The sequence below is a fragment of the Zootermopsis nevadensis genome, unplaced genomic scaffold (assembly GCF_977971745.1).
Source record: "Zootermopsis nevadensis isolate Lab colony 2312 unplaced genomic scaffold, Znev_1.0 Znev_ptg000025l, whole genome shotgun sequence".
Lineage (NCBI taxonomy): Eukaryota > Metazoa > Arthropoda > Insecta > Blattodea > Termopsidae > Zootermopsis > Zootermopsis nevadensis.
In genome coordinates this window covers 4149182-4165971 of record NW_028259157.1, presented here as the reverse complement: position 1 = coordinate 4165971, position 16790 = coordinate 4149182, and the positions used below count along the sequence as shown (strand labels likewise).

General features: G+C 34.5%; 1 protein-coding gene across 8 annotated transcripts; it reads right to left on the bottom strand.

Annotated features, from left to right (window-relative positions):
• Window positions 1-675: 675 nt before the first annotated feature.
• LOC110840054 (UBX domain-containing protein 7) lies at window positions 676-16790 on the bottom strand. Of its 8 annotated transcripts, XR_002546737.2 has the most exons (12): window positions 16075-16790; window positions 15430-15835; window positions 13675-13914; window positions 11697-11806; window positions 10657-10803; window positions 10300-10527; window positions 9208-9369; window positions 7047-7184; window positions 5567-5771; window positions 4092-4171; window positions 2687-2878; window positions 2371-2582 (listed from the first exon to the last, which is right to left on the bottom strand). XR_002546737.2 is itself a non-coding variant. In XM_022084762.2 (11 exons), the coding sequence occupies exons 2-11, from the start codon at window positions 15494-15496 to the stop codon at window positions 2424-2426; spliced, it is 1536 nt and encodes a 511-aa protein (XP_021940454.1). In that variant the 5' UTR covers window positions 15497-15835; window positions 16075-16790; the 3' UTR covers window positions 676-2423. The 8 variants fall into 8 exon arrangements, 7 of the variants coding, with proteins under 7 accessions (XP_021940454.1, XP_021940457.1, XP_021940455.1 ...); XM_022084762.2 differs by lacking the exon at window positions 2687-2878 and having other exon boundaries at window positions 676-2582; XM_022084765.2 differs by lacking the exon at window positions 2687-2878 and having other exon boundaries at window positions 676-2582; window positions 15590-15835.

Genomic DNA, 16790 nt, shown 5'->3' with positions numbered 1-16790 from the left:
CTTATAATATTCGAATGATAATTAGTATATACGTATAATGATGACAGACCATATTTAAACAAAGAAACTTGGTGTATGAATTATATTCATGTTGTTATAATGAAATGTAATTAACATTATTATAATTACTACTACTACTACTGTACAGCTTACCCATGCTTAATGAAATGTCACTATTATAAAATTAAATAAATGAGGTTATGTGTAGAGAAAAAACCAAGTGTCTCTTTATGCATACCAGCCGATTAATTCTGTCAAACAAAGAACAAAGATGACTGTGAAGTGTTAACAGGCACAGATTTCTAAGGTAATTGTGACTTACTTCAAAACACTGTTCTGGCAGTCATCTGGAGAGACTTGAGAAAGCAATAATAATAATAATAATTTATTTAATGAAAAACCTGTCACGATATAGAGTAGCCAACCCAATGTACACAATGCATTTCCCGAATACAAGTCTATGGCATCAATACTATATCAGCCTGTTAGATGCACTATAGTTGTAACTGCATAAGGCCTTATAATTACTGTAAAATACGGTTAACTGAACAGTTAATAATTGTTAATGCAGTTCTGTAAATGAAAGTAAAAGGTAAATCACGAAATATGGTGCAAACACATGGAAACATCTGTTTCTGTAATAATTATCACAGAATAACACAAGTTTTATAACACTTCATTTCAAAACAAAACTCTGTATTTAACTTCCATACAAACAAGTAAAATAGTTTTAAACACAATTCAAACAGTACAAATTATAAAATACAAAGTTAAAAAAATGGGAACTTATTACATAGTACAAGGAGTGAAACAAATAATTCATTAAATATAAGATGAGGAAGCCATCAAAAGATGACAACTGTGTGATGAACACAAATCACAATGAATTTGAAAGAAAATATATGACAAAAGAGTCCCCAAGATACGGGTGGTATTGCTTTTGTGGAAAATTGGGTGGAACATTTTATGTATCAAACAAAACAACAAATTAATGAAATATATAAACACAAACATGCAATAAAACTGCGGGGGGGGGGGGGGGGGGGAGCAAAACTGCTCCAGGAACTGTGTTGTGACATGAGGTGTATATAGGGGGTTAGCACTGCTGTGAAAATGCCAAGGAGTTTCATTTGGATAGCTTCCTGATAATGCAGTGTTGTGCAATAGTGATCTATATTTACAGCTGCCCCAAGTTCCAGAACCCAAGGAAAATGTCCTGAACATCCCAAACTGCTGTCATGCAGCCCTTCATACCAGGGTGAAGTGATGAACCCATGTTTCATCACTGATGACGGAACTAAGAAACTTTAAACATGGCAGCAGTAGCTATGGAATTTGTTAGAATGATGCACAAATTACACAAGTGAATGTTGTGTCCTGTGTGGAAGGCCAGATATGTGACAGCGTCAGGTTCCTGTGAGCACAAACATCTTCACTTGGTACACTACATCATATCATTCATGATATGCTGGGATATCACAAAATTGTTAGCAAGATGAGTACCTAAGCAAATGAGTGCAGAGCAGGTGTTGCAAATGGAACTCTCTACCACACACACCTTCAATGCCACTTGCATCATGGTCATTAAGGAAATTGTTATAGATATTTTGGGATGCAAAGGACATTCTCCTCATTCCAATTTCTTGAACCACAGGACAACTGATTGCAGAGTGCTACTAAGGCACATAAAGGAAGTCATCTGGAGAAAAGGATCTGTTTTTCTCATAGAGGAATTGATCCTGTTCTGTGACAATTACTCACAACACAACTCCTGGAGCAGTTTCATTGGCAGTGTTTTGCTCATCCACTATGCAGCTCAAACCTTGCACAGTAAATTCTACCTCTTTGAACCACCAAAGAAGCACTTCAGAGCAAAACATTATTGGTGTGATATGATGTAAACACCAGAGTATTCCAACATATTCAAATGCAAAGCCCTGATTTCTTCTCGGTGAAAACTGAAGAGGTGGCATATCACTGGGACAAATGTTTGAAGTGCTCCACAGTAAATATAGTATGTGGTAGGAGGGAGGATTTTCATATACTGTTCCTTCTCTTTTCAATGTCTATGTTGAAATAAAAAATGAGTGTAACACACTCTATGTTACCTACTGAACACCTGGCACTGTTGTCACATTACACGTTAACATTTTAGTTATACTTCATTGTTCTCTAATCAGCAATCCTGAGCTGTCACAGTCCTAAATATTAGGAACTATAAAAAAAATCCTTAATTTCAATAATATTAATAGTGTCTTTTTTAAATAATAAAACTCTTTATCTTTTTTTATGCTTTAGTATGCTTTCTGAACTTATTATCTTTCATAAGAAGGATGGATCAGACATGAGGTTTGAGTACAGAAATTTGAACACCCTAGGATAAATTTAATAACCCTTGTCAAAGGTTTCCGACACATTCTGCATCATCGGAACTGCACAAATACTGTTTCCTGCCGGTGCAGTCCTAAATCTTTCACTGCAATGGTCCCATCCATATCAGAGAGAACACGCCGTGGGAAGTTTATAACCATTTCATAATCTTTCTTGCAGAAGCCTTTGGAAGCAACATATAATGTGAGAGCCTGAAACAACAACGCATGATATTTTATTACAAAACAAGAACACTAAATTATTTAAAGTTCCATGCTAATTCCAATAACATACAGGATGTTTTGGAAATATGTACCTTCTTGCATGGAGTGGCATAAGGATGCCAGACACGGCTGAAAAATCTTAGCCAACCTCTGCCTGGAAATGCTTCATTATGGAGCTACAGCCATCTCATTTTCTAAGATAAGCAAGAATGAAACGAAATGTCGCAGGTTCGAATCCCAGCCTGGAGGCCAGCCATCATGAGGTTCTTTGATTTCCTCAGTCCCTTTAGGCAAATGTTGGAGTCAGTACCTTAAAATAGGCCATGACCAGTATATCTTTCCCAATTTATCACTCACAGTCATCAAACCATTAATGCAAAATTACATATGCAATTAAGAAAGCATTGTTAACAAACTGAGTACCAGCTACCTGACTCAACTATTCTGTCTGCTGCTCCAAGCCACATTTAACCCTTCAGTACTGGCTTCCATACCTGGTACAGAACTCAGTTTTGTCACATGATGCCAAACTCTATACATGGTAAATACCAGGAATACAGGGTTCAAATATCCAATGTCCACAGGTATGACATAATTTAAATAGTTGCCATCACTGAAGGGTTAAAGGGAAAACAACATTTTATCCCCCCCCCCAAAGGATAGGTGAACTCTTCATTATATAAGTTAATGTTTTCCATTCACCTGCTACTCAATCTGTCCTATGTTAAAATATTGTACTCAACACTCTTCTTCTTCTACTCATTCCTTTAGACTGACTGATAAAATTGCATGCCATAGGAAACAATAGATAAAATTATAACATAAAACTATGCCCATCAGAGTTCAGTGGTGTTGTATTCTGAAGGTGTTCTACTATTTTGGCAAACATTTCAATTGTCATCTTCAGAGTGAATGACCATGGAAGGGAAAGGGATCCCTTACATAGGTCTGTTTTTGTTGTGTCAAGTATTTGAACTCTGCCATAACTGCAAAGGATTTTTTACAGTTGTCTTGTACCATAATTCTGGTAATGAGACATGAATACATATTCAGTATTTTTGAACTCTATCAAATCATTTCAATTAAAACTTAAAAACAAATTTAATAAATGGTGTTTATTTATAGTTTGGAAGATATTTAAATATGAAGATAACAAAGTCACAAGTTGCTTCTCTCTACTGGAATTTAATGTAGGATTTTATGATTTTGTTTATTTAGTGATAATCCACGTAACAGAGTTATGCTATATAGACAATTATTATCTACCTTTATTACTTTGCTAATGCTGTATCATGATGTGTAATAATTTGTAAAGTCAATGGAATACATTATTTCTGAATACAAGAATGTTTATGCTGTGTATGTTACACTGATGATTTTATACCCTGACAAATCTCCAAAGTCTTCTCATTAAGCACAAGCAGCTCTGTTTTACTAAATGTTATATATATATATATATACACACACACACACACACACACACAAAGCTATTCTCACCCTAATTTGAGCAGATTCTGGAATAACTAGTTGTTCTCTTGTCCCATCAGGATAACGAAGAAGGAAGCTCATCTTCACTTCTGAAAAGATAATTAGCATAAGTAGACTTTGCATATGCTCACTGTTATTTGTGGACTTCAGATAACAGTATTACAATTTTTGAAGAAGCAAATGTAATATACATTATATTAATACATATATTTATTTTTCCAGTCTATACACAAAACTTGTTTTAAAATAATGTTAAAATTATTTATAACATTTACAATATAAATTGCATTATGTTATATTTTATGGCGCTTTTCTGTGTCGTATAATATTACATTTATCACAGCGCAATTAAGATACAAATACATTATATTGTTTATTTTATGATGCTGTAGGCAGATCACGCATTATCAAATCAAAAACCAATGCATTTGCCTGGAAGAAATGAATTAGAAACTCCAGGATTCATATCAGTCATATTAGAGAAGAAAGTGACTACTATACTAAGATCCAATCTTCAAAGATCCTTTATGCGCAAAAAATTATGTCAATTTTATTTTAGTTCCAGATGTTAATCTTTAAGATGAAATGGTTTAACTGCTATATAGTTTTCATCTTTGAAACATATTGCTGACACTGCTGCAAACCCAAGAACAAAGTTTCAAGATGCACACTCAAGGGTCAGCTACCTTACCAGTACTAATATTCCCCACAACAAGCTTTTAAAAGGAAGCTGTTAAATTTGTAAAGTGTCATAACTCATAAATGTTCAAATAATGTATGTTCTCTATCAATATATGGTGCCAGTAAATGATCATTTAATTAACTCAAGGGTTCTCTATATACTGGGTGCGGCAGAGGAAACGCATGTTTTTCGAATAGCTAGTACTAGGCGAGGAGGAGGGTGGGGGATTTCTGCCCCTTGCTAGTAGACAGCTTAGATGATGCAGTTTCAGTAGCCATGGCAACATGGACCCGCGAGCATCGGGTGTTTGTCGTTGAAAATTATATCAAAAGTAGTGAATCCGTAATTGCTGTTCATCTCCTCTTTCAGTGATATCCCTTGGCCGACTATTTTTTGTGGAGTTACCTCAAATCAAAGGTCTACAGAAACAAACCACGCAACATCCAGGAACTGAAAGATTCCATTCGCCAGGAAATCACTACTGTGGGGGAAGAAATGTTGGGAAGAGCAATGCAGAATTTTGAGGAGAGGCTGCAAGTGTGTACAGAAGGAAGGTGTCACCTGACAGACGTTATTTTTCGGAAGTGATTCAAAAATGTTCAACAAAAACTGCATTGTAAAACCTTTCTTTTTATGTAATTAAAATTTTTTAAGTTGAAAATCAACTGAGTTATTGTTATTTGAAAAACATGCATTTCCTCTGCCGCACCCGGTATTTAGTCTGTTAAGGACAGGTTATTGTGGTTTCAAAACACAAATCATGTAATAAATTTTCACTCATTCATTTAAATTAAGTACTTACCATCACCAGTCCCAAGGTATGACTTCCAACTTTCATCAGCAGTAGTTTTATCTTCATCTAAACTTGAACAGTCAACTTGATTTTTAATGGACTTATTGGACTTATCACTACTAGCTGAATCAGTTCCATTGACAATTTTCTCTACTAGTGATGCTTTAATTGCTGCTGCAATTTGATCATCCTCATTTGCATCCAACATGGATTTCTAAAATACAAATAAATTTAAATAACACTAAAATTTCGCAAAACCTACCACATTTATACAACTTAGTTCTTTAACACTTTCGCTGCCACCTATCTACGTGGATGGTTGATCCCAGGGTCAATTTGTGCCATGGAAATAGTTAAATGTTAAACAAGAGAAGAATACAATTCCTATGTAGCTGATTAATTTCTTCAGTTAAAATAATTTAATTTAGTTCACACTTTCCTCTGAGTTTCCTCCTTTCCATTCACCATTACTATTTGAGATTTTATCCCATGCTAATGTAACATTTTTTGCTCACAATTAGCCAAATCTGGAAGATATTTCACTGGACAGTCTGCATATAGTATAAATCAGTGGTATTCAACCTGGGGTACGCAAAGACATCTTAGGGGTATGTGAAATTTAAAAAAATATTATTTTATGATAAGCACTGAATAATCAGGGCCACATTTAATACATTATTTTGGATGTAATTTATTTAATTTATTTTAGATGTAGATTATATACTATGTATAACTTGAATTATACACCAAAACAACTTTGGGGGTACAAAGTTGAAGAGAAATTATATCTGGGGGTACTCGAACAAAAAAAGGTTGAATACCACTGGTATAAATTATATATTCTGCATTCACTACCTACATATTTTAGCATAAGATAAATGATATACACACGGCTAAGTCACAGTTCCAAGCTGAATGTAAATGGGTCATTAACTGTCACTACAGCAGCTAACCACACAATGGTACAAACATATAACAACGATAAATTTTAATAGGCATCTTGATATGTTACATGTAATGCTTAAAGTGGGGGTTTACTGAAACTTTCATAGAGCCTTTAGGTATCCTACAATATGAACTATTAAACCTATAACACACATTATATTTCAAGAAGTATAATTATTTCCAACTCTCTAAGTTAACATTATTTTGCAATATTGTACTTATTTGTACTATCTGAACATGTTCAGGCCCAAATTAAAATTCATCAGACTATTCCCACAGCCAAGCCAGGGAGTGCATGCAACATTTTTGAAATACAAATATCCCAATAAGACTTATTTTATATGTTGCCTTAAGTATTCTATTTCAATATTTGAACACTGAGCGCCATCCACTGACTGTGGAAAACAACAAGATTAAAAGCTAAATCCTACACCACACTGTAAATATACAACTGCAGGCATTTAACACAGAAAATTGCATTGGAAGTCTACTATGGGTCTGAATGTGTTGAAATCATCTATTTGTAAGAAGAGAACAGACTTACAGAATCTGAAGCAGGCACATCATATTCTGCTGGCGTGTGGGTAGCTGGTACAGAAGTAAAAGTCTCAGTCTTACAAATATTCTGAGAATTGGCAGTGTGTTTTAATGGCAGTGTTGCACTAGTGGAGGGTGAAGATGCCTGCCAGCAAAAAAAGCAATAACGTAGGTAAGTACACAAAATAAAATAACCCGAGAAAATAAAAAATGTATCGACTGAAGAATGTGTGGATGAAAACGGCGAAGACAATAAGAACTGTGAAGCATACAGTCCAGTCAACAAACACAGTTCTAGTAATTTCCCTTATTAAACTTTATCATCCATGCAGCACAATGAGAAACAGCTTACGTGTGGTCCAGCTGGAAGAGTGACAAACTAGTGTGCCTGTAAAACAACCCTTTACTTGAAGCCAGCCTCTAGACAGCTACGGCACTGGAATCTTTTCCACTGTCAATGTTGGTCTTCTGGGTTGTAACACCAGGGCTACAGCCCTGGAAATGGAGAAAGTATGTTTCTTCAAAATGCTGGTATCTACATAAAAGTCCACATGGTGTTGCAACGCAGATGACCAACATCAACATCTTCACCGCTGTGAGAACCCAAAATGTCCAATACACTAGAGAATTTAAAATACTTATGCATCAAAATTTCAAGACATTGTTTTAAAAATACAATAATTTATGCATATTACAAAATGAGAATGTATCACTGATATAGCACTTTGATCTTTAAACTTGTACTCTAGCAAAACAGCATGTCAAATGTGCAGCCAGATAAATGATTAAATAAAAAGAAGGAAATGTGTAGTACTTATTTAAACATGCAAAAAATAAAATGAAAGTGAATAACATATTTCCCATGTTAACAGCAGGGTTAACAGACATTTACACAAAGCATCAACAGAAGCAGAGTGGAAACCAAGAATCTGCCAGGTAGACAGTTACAAAACAGAAACAAAGATTAATCCACCTTGATTTTCAGAACTCAAATACTATAAGGGTTTTTAAAGAAGTGCCATACTACAGAATGCACTACAAGAAACCAGCACAAAGAAAGCTGGGATGTCATGGTTACACTGTACAGAGTATTTAGAAAAATAGAGAAGTTTGAAATGCACACCACTATGGAATGACTAGTGAGAAAAGACTAGGTCATCACCACTTTCTTCCACATCCTTTCTAATTTACTGTTCATATTCATCCTATTGCTAGACACTACAATCTGAGCTAATGACAATGATCTTAAATAAATCAAAATAAAAACAAATAACTTAAATTTTGCAGTGATACAGCTAATATCTTAGCTTTGAAACAACAGAGTTGTATATGCAATAAATGAACATACAAGCCAATGAGAAGTAACAAAGAACACACCATATTTACTCAATTTTATGACAACATTGACTGTGAGGCACACCCTTGATTTAATATTAGATTTTCAGGAAAACAATTTGTATATCACAACAGAAATTGCCAATATTCAACATAAAACTTCTTTGTATTAAAACTTTCACAATCTTTTTTGTTGCTGTCATTTGTTTATATAGGATTTGAGGCTTTCACAGTGGTGAGCCTGAAGATTACTGTCTTCTGGGTTATTGTGCGGTGTAGTCTGGTAGATTTCCACTGTTTCAGAGGTCATACTGTCTCCGTCATCAGGACGCCCTGATGACAGAGATAGTATGACCTCTGAAACGGTGGAAATCTACCAGACTACACGGTGCAACCCAGAAGACAGCAATCTTTTGTTTACTGTCCCATGACAATGTTGTGTTATGGACATGAAGATTTTCCTTGTGCTTTGGTCAAAGCATATAAATTTTTGATATAAATTCTTAGCCACCATCAAATGTAAGATGCACTCCATTTTCAGAAATTTTAAAATGTGAAAAAAGTCTCAATCAAGAAATTATACTACATTGGAGTGTTGATAGTGGTCTCTTGGGGTGCCATGTGGACTTGAAGGTAAGTACCCAACCCGTGCACAAGTCCAAACGGTTTCACAACTGAAGATTACAATCAACACCTTCACTGAAATTACAACCTCGAATCTCATACATTGGAGTAATTTTCTGCCTTTCAATCCCATGCAAAAAGTATAACAAATGTTTTAGGCAAACAGTGTATGATGTGAAAAGAATACTTTTACTATCTGAATTTCTTACCAAACCAGAAACAGATGGCTTATTTACAAGAGCCAATGGAATAGCATGGCTTGGTGGAGTTGAGTCAGTTTCAGTTTCTGCAGTGGTGGTCCCCGAAGGAGGTGAGATTTCAGGTACATTAACATGCCTAGATGATGTATGAACTAAGCCATTTGGAGCATCCTGAAAAGGATTTTAAAACTGAATTTGAGTAATCATCTGAAGAATTTCTTTACAATCAAATATCTCTTTTCAGCCATATTTCAAAACACAGTTGTCAATCAAATGTGCAGTAAACTCCCAATTATACAGGTTAATTATGTGGAGAAGACACACGAATAACTGAAAATAATTAATAATCTAAAATATTTTGTTTGGTGCTTTCACAGAACTACGCAAATTACTTTACTTCTTTTTTAACATAAATGGCATTTATTTTGAGAAATATTTTGTAGCAGTTGCTCTGAACTGTTTACACTCCTCACAGCAGTACAAATTTTATTCTCATCTTCTCCTGCCCTCTTCATCTCACTTTTGTTTTGCAGCATCACTGGCTGACTGTCATGCGGTGGAAGGCCACTTCACATGCATCACTTTGTAGTCATTATATCCTTGGGGTCAATATCATCAGGCTAGTCACTGGCTGGCAAGGGCACAGACAGAGCAGAGTAGGTGTGCTTCATGGAATAATTTGCATAAGTTGAGACTTGTGTAACCAGGTGAGAATCTGCATTGTTCGAACATACATTCTGTAGACCTCCCACAACAACCCAACCCCCCTCCAAATATGGCAGTAGAGCATGGAAATATGTAAAAAATTGCTTCACATCTGCATTTACGGGGGGGATTGTACACAGGTAATCTGCACATGAATAATCAGAAGTTTACTGAATTTAATACTGTTAGTTTAAATCTTAAATGACTAACCCCAAGAAGTCAAGCTTTTTGTCATATCAGTTATGTTCCACTAGAAGTAATAAGCAATAATGTTATTAGTAATTTATAAACAATATGATTATAACTAGTTCATACGTTGACTGTTAATAAGTACAATTTAAGTAAGTGTCTAGTCCTTCTAAAACTAAATATAAAATCTCAATAAATAAAACAAACCTCAGCTGCCAATGGAGAGACAGAGAGTTTGGCTCTCTTTTGGGGGTTTCTCATTGACTGTTGCCGACAAAGAAATTCCAGTAGAGTATCACAAAATGAAGACCCATCTATTTTATTCCACACTCTTAGACTTTCCCCTGTGCGTGGGTCTATAATTGCTACATATGGCCAATCTGACACACTGTAGAAAGCAGCATACCGTTGACCCTCAGCACTGTCTAAATATACCTGAAAAATCACACCCCTCTTCTAAAAGTCTCATATAATATATAATTTGAAACAAGGACATAACATTGAAAAAGTATACTTAATTAAGCAAGAAAACGAAATTGAAGACAATGAATTTAAGAAGCTTACCTGCCAAAAAATAAAATGCTCTTTGATGACAGTTTTGACGGCTTTGTTTGACCATATGTCACGATTTAGAATCTGACATGAGAACTCCAATACATTCTGCACATTGACCATGAGCCACTTCTGATGGGCTACTCCAGCATCTCTAGCCTGAAAATATTGAATGATCACTGGCATCTTCAAATGCATTCTCTGCATAAAATGCATACAACTAAAGCATAATATGGAGTCACATTTGTATGTCGATCCATATGACTTACCTCTGAAATTACCTAAAATAATCTGATGAACTCTGTTATTGTAGGTTTACACCACTGTTATTAGTAACATTTACTTTCGTTCATCTCAGTGCAATATACCTACTTTACATGAAACTTATAAATTATACAAAAATAGATATACGATAGAAAATAAAGTATTCTTAAGCTATTTGAAACATTTTTGTATGGTGTATTGCTAATAAAAATAAAAACAAAGTTACACATTCCTACATTACTAATTTGTAGAGTATTTGCTGCAAATATGACTCAATAATTCAGACAAAATGGAGAAGGCAAAATAAATTTAGAAAAATATTATATCTCAAATAATTTAATAAGAGCATAGTAGACAGAAATTCACAAAGAAATCATTTGAAAAATATTTTTATTCCTTTTCAGTACACATTTTCAGCCTTCTTCACATACGTGAACCTTACCTCCCATTATTGACAAAATTGACAGACTATGAGTATATCTGCAAATAGACTTCAGGGACATTGTTTTCAGCAATATTGTGGCAACATAGTGTAATTTTTGCATATTTACCTTGTAAACTATGACATAAAAGTAGGAAACATTATGTTCTTGCAGACTCTCATATCCTGTAGCACTTTTCCACATTTATGTACGAACTTGAATTAGCTCACTTCATCCTCATACAGTAAGTTCATTTTTAAGGGTTCACTTTTTGAAATATACAGTATCTGAAAATATGTACTAAACTAAAACCATTCTATTTTTAAATTCAAAAATTGGTCTTTTCACCCAAGGAATGTATCTCACATTTTGGAATGTTCCATGAAACATGAGATCCAATGGAGGACGGAACAAGTCTTCCAAACTTCTCTTCATTGGTGACACATTAGATCCTGTCATCATTTCTTCTTGCCGACCTACAAAAATAACAGAATTCCTTAAATACTCTCCACTATTACTCAGCACATAATATACAAATCTATCATTTGTCACTAAAACTTTGAAAGAACACACAAAATTATTCAAAATACATCTTCCAGTCATGAGGTTCTTGAGGACTGCTGCAGTTTACAGAACACAATCCTTTGACACCTACCAACAAGCATCAGCAATTACACATAATAAACTGACTACTCACTGGTTAGATAACAAATTATTTCCCATCTAGTGAACAGTCTTCAAGCATAATTGATCTGATAAAATAGTGTACATTTATTCTATAGAATGGTAAATTTATCGCATCCTGGAGTATCTAAGTTGTCGTATATGCATTACAGCACAGGAAGCCAGCAGGTGCCAGGAATTTAGAATCCATTTTTCCCTTCAAGTAAACTTACCTTATTTTGTACAAGACTCAAAGTGCTAACTCCCTGCCTCTAAAAATATTTCTCAACAAAATGGAGCTCTTGTTCTGAAATACCATCAATTTATCTTCAAATACTTTCTTTCGGCTCTTGCAATAAATGTGGCTTGTCAACGTGAATTTTGTCTTTTAGTGTCCCATATATACAAAAATCATGTGGCTTCAGATCCAGAGATCTAGGAAGACAAAATCAAAGACTTATAAACTGTTTGCCAAATACCACTTTCAGTACAGTCATTAAGAAATTTGCTGTGTGGGCCATAGCACTGTCTTGCATAAAGTAACAATACATTTTGTCTTCTTCAGTTAATTCACAAAAGAATGGTGTCAGAATTGAATATTTCTTTGAAAAACATGAGTCCTATACCAGACTCCAACTTTTAGGTAACACAAAGGAACTTCATAAACTGTAAACAGATTTTTGGCATACCAATATCTGTTATTCTAGCTGTTTACATTCCCATTTAAGGTAAACTATGCCTCACTAGAGGAAAACACAACTTCCAGATACAGAAAACCTGCTGAATACCAATTCTAGAAACCACATGCAATATCAGTTTCTTACTTCCCAGTCTTCAGTGAAGAGATCTTGCATCACACTAATTTCTCTTCAGTTAGAACATGGTGTTTTGTATTTTCCTTTGTCCAGCCTCTCATTCAAAATTTTTCTATTATTCTGTATATTGTTCAATTACATGACACTGTTGATGGAGTATATTTTTTACTAAACTTTCAACAACACTTTTTCCACATTACACACTCTGCAAAAGTATTGCAAATAAACACTCTCTTCAACTGAATGCATTTCACAAGCATACTAAAACTATGTGCTCTCTACAACAAATAAACAATGACAAAGCACAAGCCATTAATTTATATTCTGAGGCTTGGGAACACAATAATCTACTGCTTTGCAGCTGTAACAAGAATAAATGATAGGGAAATATGTCAGGAGGCACGAAATATTAAAATAACCCATGCACCTTTCGTGTACCACTGTGATTTTTAGAAACACTTATATAATGGACTCCATAATTTATACTCTTCACCAAACATTATGATGATGAGGTGAAGGAAGATTAAATGGAATACAGCAAGAATTCAAGATCAAAGGTCAACTTTGGTGACCTTGAAGCCAAAGTATGTTAAACTTATGCATAGGAAACATCATTGGACACTACATTTAATTCACTTTCACATGAACCAAAACTAAGTTCTCTAGCTCAAACACAGCCAAACATTTTCTTACCTTTAATCACTGGTCCTTATTGACTGAGTATGATGTTCTGAAATGCCTGTTTCTTTTAAGGCACAATATTTATACTCCCATTATTCATGGTTCATAACTGTATGCTTTGATTAAAAAAGAAAAACACACAAAGCTTTAAATATTTCATCTGTTTACGTATATTATAAACTTACGTGTTTCAACTTGGAAATCTCGGAATGAGTCAAACACAGAATGGACTGCTCTTTTTGTTCTGCTAGAGTTTCCCTGAAATCCTGCTGTGTCAACAAGTACCTCCTGCTGGGGTGGAATTGGGTCCCGAACATGACTAGAAGAAGATGCTCCATCTTGGTCCTCCAAGAACATGTTGACGGCCATTTCAACATTACCATTGTAAACTTCCAACATCTGTTCTGCAGCTTCCTTTGACGCCCCTATGAAAATAGTTGGACAAATATAAAAAACTGGGCCCTTTTATTACAACTACCTATCAAGAAGTTGTAAATAATATATTAATCACATCTTACACAAAACAAATTGTTTTATTAATTAAACTGGTAGCAACTACATAGTTACAAAATTAGTTATAAGCAACATGTTTTGACATAATAAATAAGGTACAAGCAATAACAAATTTTCTACTTTAACAAGATATATTGTAGGGCAGCCTAATTATGATATTATGCTGACACATGGTGCTCATAAATAATTCTGTTTATTTTAACTATACAAATATATTTACAGTTAAATAAAATTATTATATAGTAGTACATAAAATGTGATTAATGTATTATATGTAATATATAAGCCCATACCACAACAGAAAACTTCAAATTTAATACTAACTTTGTTACTTTTGAGTATTATGATATGTTTATAAGCACTCAGAAAATCCCTAATGTGCATACACCTTGGGAGGAAAATGGTGAATTCTCATAAATACATATGGCTTTCAATTGCCAATAGACGAATGGGTACATAGGTCTTGGTTATAAAGCTCAAAAATTTTAGATTATGACTGTAGGCCTCAGTCAGAGTAGTAGTGCCCTCAATGAGCCTTCATGGTTTTCCTTAGTCCCTCCAATTGCTTTCTGATAAACCACTTCTTTAATCATCCCTTCCATTCTGTCTTAATCAACCTGTCACTTAATTGTATTCATGTATGTAGTTAATAAAGCACTAATAAGCTAACTAAGGAAAAAAACTTCTTTTCTTCACCCCACACCTCTCTAAAAGAAAGTCAGTTGTTAAACATCACACTTCAATATTCAGCAAGGGGTCATAACATCGCAGAGCCACCATCCTTATCTAGTATGTGTTAACCTTATCATAGCACAGTGTAACACATTAATACTTTACAAATGAGGGGTGACTGTATGTACCAACTATATGAGATTTATGGTTTTCCTCAGCAACTCCAGGCAAATTCCAGGTAAGTACCTTAAATCAGGCCACAACCACTCTTACATCAATCCCAGTTTACCATTCACTATCATCCTCTCATTTGACACTATATATTCTTAGCTAAATATAGTATAAACAAATACAGGAACATTCAATAATTGAATACTGTCCACGGCGTATTTGTGGGTTTCATATGATTGAATAAACAGCAATACTTCTCTGAATAGCATTAATCAATTAATATTGGTAATGAAGACGTTGGTTTTTCTCTGAGGTATTAACAAAGTTTTAGAAATATTTAGAAGAGCTTCTGGCTTCAAACCGTTCAATCAGTAACCTCCTATGAAAATGTACAACGAAAACTAACATTACTATAAATGAAATTGGGAAGGATAAAAACAAATATTTAAATAGTCACGTTCCAAACATCATTAACTCGTTCACACGTTTGTTTATAAAATCATAAATCCAAATCGTTCATGCGGCAAAGTAACAATAGCAGTTGATGCAATCCATGTCAATGCAGCACGTAATATAATTCTTACCTGTTACAGTACAGAACTGTTCTATTGCAGTCTTTGATGGCTTCGAGCTTTTCGTGCTCGTAGCCATCTCGCTTTCGAAAACCGTGTATTTAATTCAAGCTGCCAAGCACTTACTACCAAAACATACACACACCGCCATGACACAACCTTCTTTACTCACATTAAATTCAACTACGCTTTCATGCTTTGTACTGAATTCATCGTGAATAGAACTCCGACTATTAGGTTACATAAATCGACGCTAGCGCTAAAGTGACAATTTTCGCATCTTTCAGTCCATGGAAAAAGTATCTGCATCTATCCCTTTAAAGACATTTTAAATGTACAGCAATCCCTTGTCAACGAACTTCATGGGTGAAGTTTCTGGAAACAATGGGGAAGGCAGGATTAGAGCTTCATGATAAATCTGAAAATAATGGAATAGTGGCAGCTGTTAACACTTTATAAAACATAAATTACCTGTTCCTAAACTAAACATATAAATAATAACATGCTTAATAATTATACCTGTACACGATAAGTACATTTATTACAATAAAGCAATCGCCAGCTTTTCAAATTTACGTGAGAGACATTAGATTGCTGGAACTTAATTCCGTGATGATGATCACGGCACAGACAGACGATACGGATGGTTGTACTAACCATTAGTGCAGGAGTCAGGTGGATACAGTAAACCGCAGTGGGTTGCAAAACGTATACAGCTGGGATACTACGAATAGCTGGAATCCGCAATTAACAGAACACCCACTGACGACCGGTTTCTCTTTTCGCAGTTTCAAATTTCACCACAGAACCATTGACATATCCTTGACTCGAGTGTGAAACCTTGTCCCTCTATTTCAATTCCTCATCACTGCTATTGGCAATCTGCAGTCCTTGGGCAGTATGTAGGCTTCACATTTTTTCTCTCTTCACTATTAAATATATCCTGTGCATGGTAACACTAGATACATTAGCCATCACATAAGGTAAAAAAATAAATAAAAGCAAATGAAATACTATAGCAATTAAATGGTATTACAGGCTTCAGTAGTAATGCATCAATGTAATGAAATGTTCTCTGCTTTTGAACATATCTACATCCTTAACAAAAATCTGTAACCTATTCTTACATTTTATCACTGTCACAACACAAGACTTTTGTTGCACCTAAACACACGAATTTTACAGTGTAATAAAACACCACTTTCATTTAAACAAATTCCAAAACAATGAATTCTAGTCTTAAATTTCAACAAAATATATTCACAATACTAGAGAGGAATGGATTCCTGAAATGTTAAGCAAAATAAATGTTTAAAATATTACACAAGAATATTCATAAATATCCTTACAAAAATAATATAGGTATGTTCTAG

Bases quoted from the DNA above. Each gene is read 5' to 3' on its own strand.
- LOC110840054 (XM_022084762.2), bottom strand. From the start codon at position 15,496: ATGGCTACGAGCACGAAAAGCTCGAAGCCATCAAAGACTGCAATAGAA. The intron at 9,370-10,299 runs GTTTGTTTTATT...AATCCTTTTCAG, and splicing joins TCTCTCCATTGGCAGCTGAG to GATGCTCCAAATGGCTTAGT. The intron at 4,172-5,566 runs GTAAGTACTTAA...TTATCTTTTCAG, and splicing joins ATACCTTGGGACTGGTGATG to AAGTGAAGATGAGCTTCCTT.